Source organism: Ylistrum balloti, unplaced genomic scaffold, assembly GCF_031769215.1.
Source record: "Ylistrum balloti isolate Yb309-2 unplaced genomic scaffold, AGI_CSIRO_Ybal_v1 Utg370570, whole genome shotgun sequence".
Classification (NCBI taxonomy): Eukaryota; Metazoa; Mollusca; class Bivalvia; order Pectinida; family Pectinidae; genus Ylistrum; species Ylistrum balloti.
In genome coordinates, this window is record NW_026782357.1 from 115,302 (window position 1) to 122,369 (window position 7,068).

Sequence of the window (7,068 nt, forward strand, 5' to 3'; positions counted from 1 at the left end):
GGGCTCGTGATTATCGTGGATGTCAGGGTCATGGGGAATTTTTGTTTATATTGGAAAAACGTTCTTGTCACGTGAAAACAACGTGCCGCATTGTGAAACGAAAGTAGGCCAGCATAAAAAGATTAGCTCATACACATCTACCACGTCACGACCGGGTTATAGAAGGAAAAAAGTCTCTATGTCGAGAATAATACAAATCGAAGTCTTTATATAAGTAATCTTGTATGTTGCTTTTATCTATGTGTATTTTCGAACACTCTTCTCATCAGAATCCCATGCACGTGACACGGCTGGAACAAAATGTAGGTCGACCAATGAAAACCCTCATGTGTACGACTGACCAATGAGAGAGTTCTGTCAGAAGAGACCTTGTCATTATTACAGCGTGAAGCTCGCCGTACTACAGGAGAATCTCTCGACTGTCAAACGGGAACAACCTCTGTATTAAGGTAAGCACATTTACTTAATACCTTGCATACATTTCGATAAGTGTTTTGCAATATACTTGCTTTGTAAACTGTGCCGTGTCTGTGAACAGGTTTCTTCCTGTATGTGCTAATTTACATATATCGATTTTTTTCGCAATCAGCTGATTATTTTGCGAAGACGTTGAAGGTAGGGTCGATTGTTACGCTCATGGAGAGTGCTGGGGGAAATCTTTATATATAAACAGGATTTATTTAGACAATATATAACATGTTAGGACGCTCTCTCTTGAATGCATTATACTAATAATACGGACTTAGATAGCTAGCAGTGCGTGTTAATTATTGTTAACGGCGTGAAATTGTATTAGACATATCTTCGAGCACGGACACAAGGAACCTAAGAGGACAATTTACTGAAGAAAATGTTAGATAATTGATCGACTAGCCAGCGCATGAGGACAAAATAAAACACATCGGAATATTGTTAAGATGCATGCTTCCTTGACCAGTGATGATGTTCACGACAGACATCGGAAGGGCAATGTAGGGGAGGCAACTCCTATATACAAATACCGTGTAGTTGTGTAATCAGGAAATGTTGCTGATGCTAATTTTAATGAATTAAAAGAAAAAAAATCAGTGCAGATACAATGACACAAAATTGTTGCAGGGTAGTAGTTTGCTTAGGTCAACAGAACCTGGAAACACTACATAGCAATTTAGAAAAATCATGAATTGTAAATAAGTAGATATTGTAAAAAACACTTTTTACATTATCAATTGTGTATAATTGCTTTGTTTTTCATCATGGAACCGGTTCGTCACAGCACCTTTTTTTGTGCAAATGTTTTATAGAACTTTGAGTTTTCATGTCAAATTATTTTCTGATTGAGTTACTTATTTGTTACTCGAAGCAGTATCTGTCCCTTAAAGGCAGAACTATTAAACTGTTACCTATATGTGTTGTGGATGATAGCCTGTAGGGTGTTATTATAATTTTGTAAGGTGAAAGTCTGCAGGAGAGGGATATGATATGTTAGGCGATGGTCTATAGGTCAATATATTATGTTAGGTAATAGCGTGTAGGAGGTCAATATTATATGTTGTTAGTCTACAGTAGATCAATATAATGTTTTGTTATCTGATAATCTAAAGGTTAATGTAATATGTTGTGTCAAGTGATAGCATGCACGAGGTCAAATTCATATGTTGTTAGGAGAAAGGTCACCAGGATATATTGCCTGTCAATCAGTTTTGGATATTTTCCTACTCCTGTGTTTTATTTCAGAACCTGAACTGTGATCGCAATGGCGGTGATGAACAATGCGGCTACAGATAAGGTGGTACTCCAGAAGTACCTTGACCTTGACCTTGGCACGGAAAGAGTGATGGCGGAGTATATATGGATAGATGGTACTGGTGAGGGAATCCGCAGCAAGTGTAGAACTTTAGAGAAAGAACCAAAGGAACCATCAGGTAAAGATATTAACGTCTTGGGTAGTCATTTGTATACGAGGGAATTCTCCTGTAGCTGGTTATAAGCCCACCCTTGTCTATCATAGTTTCAAGATGTTAAACGATGGAATCATCACTTATATACTTTTCAAGGTAACTTTGAGAGAAACTCTTGTCATAATTGTTAGAAATTTAGATGTTTCTGGATAATTTTGGTCTGAATGCCCACAATGGAGGTCATGGTCAGCACTGGTCATTTGATAGCCTAATGAATTTAATAGGCTTTGTAACAGACTGTGTTTGAAGACCATAGAACACCTTGACCTGTTGAAAGAAGATGGCAACTGGTCTGGTGGAGCTAATTCTGTAAACTGTTTTGACTGTCGGATATTGGGTGGAAGAGGTCCTGGTAGGGTGATTTTGTGTGGATGAAATGTAAGCCTAGTTTAATAGATCATCAACAAGAGATGGGGGACTGTTAGGTACACAGGAAGACATCGTGAAGAAACCAGGCAATTTTCTTCTCCAGACCGAACTGTTATTCAGAGTTGTTACAAAATCGAGTTTAGTTGTGGGGACGAAAGGGTTGAGTTGGCAATTCTTCTTGTCAATAGTGAGGTTAGGGTCAAGTTTTTGGGTCAGTGGTCAGCTCGGTCATTCTAAAGATAATAACTTGACATCAACAAGCCTACAGCTATAATCCTGGACAGAATAATGGTGTTGACCAGTGGTGTTGATGTGTATCTGTAACCTTTGAACTACACAATAGTGTATGTATACACTAAACTTAAGGGGACCCAAGGCTTGCTGAAAAGGACCTAGGTAGGGCATAATGATATGGTACTGCGAGGAGAAACCTGAATATCTTGACAGGTAGCTAGTGATCTTGTGATATATACACACTGTTTAGGAACATGCACAAAAACTAGTCCACATATATACACCACATTAAATGTGTCATTTTTAGGGAATAACCAGTTGTGTCCTTGGTAAGATACTTTTACCATAAGTGTTCTTGATACCACGAAATGGACCTCCTGTATGTTGTTCAATGAAACAGCCACCCGACTCAAAATGAGTGTAGCTGTGATAAATGTGATAAATCCAGCAAACAGCAACATAATTCAAATTTAATGGTTGCAGTGAAGTCATCTGCCTGCAAATTGTTGATAACTTCCTGTTGTGCCACCTGTTGTTGGTATACCTGTTGTTGGTGTACCTATTGTTGGTACACCTGTTGTTGGTGTACTTGTTGTTGTTCCACCTGTTGTTGTTCCACCTGTTGTTGTTCCACCTGTTAATTGTATACCTGCTATGGAATACCTTTATTTAGCACATATCTTTAGTATTTGTATGTTGGTGACTCCTGCTGTTAACATGTCTATATAAGCAGCACACTTCTAGATACAAGATGCACTACTAGAAACTAGATTTTGCAAAAGTTTCAAATTGGCATAATTCAGTATTTATAACATCCTTTTTTCAGATTGCCCTATTTGGAATTATGATGGATCAAGTACCTACCAGGCAGAGGGCTCCAACTCCGACATGTACCTTCACCCTGTCAGTATATTCAGAGATCCCTTTAGAGGGGGTAAACACAAGCTAGTCTTATGCGAGGTGTACAAGTACAACAAGAAACCAGCAGAAACCAACAGACGTGCAGCCTGTAATGCTGTCATGGAGAAAGCTAAAACGTCTTTCCCCTGGTTTGGAATTGAGCAGGAGTACACACTGCTTGATCTTGATGGTCATCCCTTTGGCTGGCCAAAGAATGGATTCCCAGGACCCCAGGGTAAGGACCTAAATTAATATATAAGTATGCTGTATATAAAATGGCTCTTCTTTCCTTTGGTTTTCAATAAAGAAATCTTGAAAATTATCTTTTTGATTTTTGATTTTTGATTGAATGAGGAAAAAAATGTACCTGGTAATAATATTCAAATATCTCAATTTTAGGCTTAGTAAACTGTAGCCTGTTTTGGAGAGTGTTAATAATATTGACTATCTCTATCGAGAATGATTGAAATGTTTTGTTGATATCAGGACCTTACTACTGTGGAGTTGGAGCCAACAAGGTATATGGACGTGACATCATTGAAGCCCACTACCGTGCTTGTCTATATGCTGGGGTCAAAATTGCTGGCTGTAATGCTGAGGTCATGCCTGCTCAGGTAAATTTTGACTTTAATTAAGTTTAAATTCTGACAAGGTAGTGAATTAAGTTTTAATTTGACTAGGTAGTGAATTAATTGATATATATATACTTATCATGTGTGATTTCGTTTTCCAGTGGGAATTTCAAGTCGGCCCGTGTGAAGGTATTGACATGGGAGACCACTTGTGGATTGGACGATACCTTTTATACCGCGTGGCTGAAGATTTTGGTGTCGTTGTAACGCTTGATCCCAAACCTATTGAGGGCGATTGGAATGGCGCAGGTGCTCACTGCAACTACAGCACACTAGCCATGAGGGAGAAAGGAGGCATCAAGTAAGTTACCATGGCGTCCTAATACCAGATTATTGTATTGTCGTCTGATCAGATGTACAAAGTAGACAGACTGATGTCTGCTGTAGTGGTTCTACAGTAATGAGTAATTGGCGAGGAATAGAATATTATTAATGTCTTGCTGTGATAATTTATACCAATTTTGAATTTCTACATTAGATTGTGCAATCTTGGATTTGTTTTCCAGGGCTATTGAGGAGGGTATTGAACTTTTGTCCAAGCACCATGTCCGCCATATAAAGGCATACGATCCCAAGGAGGGCAAAGACAATGAAAGGCGATTGACAGGTCACCATGAGACTTCCAGCATCCACGACTTCTCAGCTGGTGTTGCTAACCGTGGTGCCAGTATTCGTATACCAAGACAGGTAGCTGAAGACGGATGTGGTTATCTTGAGGACAGACGTCCATCCTCAAATTGCGATCCATATGCAGTCACAGAAGTCATTGTCAGGACGACTGTGTTAAAAGAGTAGACATTAACTAGCAATTGAATGAACGTCGGAGATTGATATAAAATCATGCAAAACTTTATAAAAGAGATTTTTACAGAAGGACTTTGTTTTTTCAACAAGTCAATAATAAATGAAGAGTATCTAACAGAAATTTGACATTTAGTAAGATATAACCTTGATCTGTCACCATATCTTGTCAAGGTTTTGATATAAAGTGCAAATTTTACTCGTTCTTGACTCGGCATGATGTAAACGGGGTCAGAATTTTTAATACGCAGCAACATTCTATATATAGTTTTATAAAGATAGCTAACATTTCGCTACACAGTTTCTTTCACAGACAGAGATAAATATTATGATATTGCCTGTATAATGTAGCTAAGACATTGAAATAAAAAAGTTAATATTGTGTAAGATTTTAAAATCAAAAAATGACAGATATAATAATGCATTATTTTCTACTTAAATACTTGGTCTGTCTGCTTGGAAGGGCAGCAGATTTATTGAATTCCACGAGAACATGATCATGTATGTATGATTTACGTCACTAGAAAACTATGTGTGTATTGGTACGAGAGGAAGAGGATGTTGAATGGAAGTTCAATGATGGAAAGAATTGAGTTTGGAAGGGGTTGTGAAACAAAAAGCTGCTGATAAATTATTTTGTGTTCTGTATCTCGATCTACACGAGTTTTAATAAGATCAGGGGAATTCTGTCTAGGTGATCTTCAACATCGGGAGAAAGAGTTGTATGTCTTCGTAAGTTTCATTATCATAACATTAATGGACCACTATATCAACTTGTCAAATTATATTTGTATACGGTGTTGTCCCAGGTAGTGATCACCAATAGAGATATGTATATTCACTGTATCATTAACCTCACTGCAGTACTCGAGATAAGAGAGCATGTTTAGTCACCATTATGGATTTGCACCACATTGGAGCAGACAGTTGTAAATATTCGTTTTTATCGTTACTTTCCTTAGAATCTCTTCTTTACAGGTAAAGAAAAAAGCTTAAAAGGAAATAAAAAATGCTAAAACTTTAATACAAGTGTTTTTTCTCATTTGCTGTAGTTGGCAATGACTTGATATTTGTTGAAGAGTTACAATGCTACTCTATCATGAAGGTGGCTTTGTATTTTCAGGGAACACTGGAAAATGTTCAACTTTGACTACTAGATATACTTGTAACATGGCTGAAATGATTTACATTATGACTGGCATTGGGCAACCACTTGACACCTATTTTGTTGGGTAAGAAGATATGGTAACTAGCTTAGGATTACCCTACTGGACATGTTTCTTGCAGGGTGACATCAGCCTACACAAAGAGAATGTTGCTTAATCAGTTTACTTTAAAAAATGGTTTAAGATAAATCTGTGCAGGAAAATTGTAGTTGTAAAGAGTGCACGATGTGCTTTGTTGCCCCTCAACAGTGTAGTGATAAAGTGTGAGGGGGCATTTATATTAAGGGACATGACATCAACTGATCACTCAAAGGAGGTTTTCAGGTGAAACCTGTTCTGATGTCTTGGGGGCATGTGCATTGCACTTGAAACCGATAAAAAGAAATTCCTTCAATATTACACATCAAATATGGCAGGTCAATTTTTGTCAAACTATAGAAGTCTTGGAATTTCACAATAGCCATCTTATACCAACAATTGCCAAAATCTTGAGAGCATTCACATGTGATGTGGAGGATGAGGACAAACCATAACAAAAACATCTACCTGTAAAATTTTATAGTATAGATTGCATATATCTGGGTAATATTGAATTATTATATATATCTGGGTAGTATTGAATTATTATATATATCTGGGTAGTATTGATTGTCCTTTAATTAACTATTGATCGATATTAAGACATCAGTCTAAGGAGGATGATTATAAAATGCCTTCAGATGTCTTAAAATTAACCTATCGATTTTGTGTTTTATATCTGGGTAGCTTTTACATGTTTATTGATTGTCCTCAAATAAATACATTTAAAATGTCAATACAAACATTCCAGATTTAGAAAACTTGATTGTCTTCTGCTTAATCCAGACCTAGAAGGCGAGATAAAAATAGCAGTTATCACTTTAGTAATAATCAGGAGATTTTTTCTGGCATCAAATTACTTTCCTTGTCAATTTGTTCAGCTCACATTTTGATAGGTTAATATTCCTGGATACCAGTATCAGTATGTAACTTTAAGTGACCTACGTT

The 7,068-nt window shown here is 37.1% G+C and overlaps 1 protein-coding gene across 1 annotated transcript; it reads left to right on the forward strand.

Annotated features, from left to right (window-relative positions):
* Positions 1 to 349: 349 nt before the first annotated feature.
* On the forward strand, positions 350 to 5,905 carry LOC132556454 (glutamine synthetase-like). The gene is made up of 6 exons (XM_060220865.1): positions 350 to 449; positions 1,717 to 1,904; positions 3,370 to 3,678; positions 3,930 to 4,057; positions 4,177 to 4,376; positions 4,582 to 5,905. The coding sequence occupies exons 2-6, from the start codon at positions 1,736 to 1,738 to the stop codon at positions 4,868 to 4,870; spliced, it is 1,095 nt and encodes a 364-aa protein (XP_060076848.1). The 5' UTR covers positions 350 to 449; positions 1,717 to 1,735; the 3' UTR covers positions 4,871 to 5,905.
* The last annotated feature ends 1,163 nt before the right edge of the window (positions 5,906 to 7,068 follow it).

What these genes read in the sequence shown, in the direction of transcription:
- LOC132556454 (XM_060220865.1), top strand. Translation starts at nt 1,736, where the DNA reads ATGGCGGTGATGAACAATGCGGCTACAGATAAGGTGGTACTCCAGAAG. An exon ending in AGAACCAAAGGAACCATCAG is followed by an intron (nt 1,905 to 3,369) that starts GTAAAGATATTA and finishes TCCTTTTTTCAG; the next exon opens with ATTGCCCTATTTGGAATTAT. An exon ending in TGGATTCCCAGGACCCCAGG is followed by an intron (nt 3,679 to 3,929) that starts GTAAGGACCTAA and finishes TGTTGATATCAG; the next exon opens with GACCTTACTACTGTGGAGTT.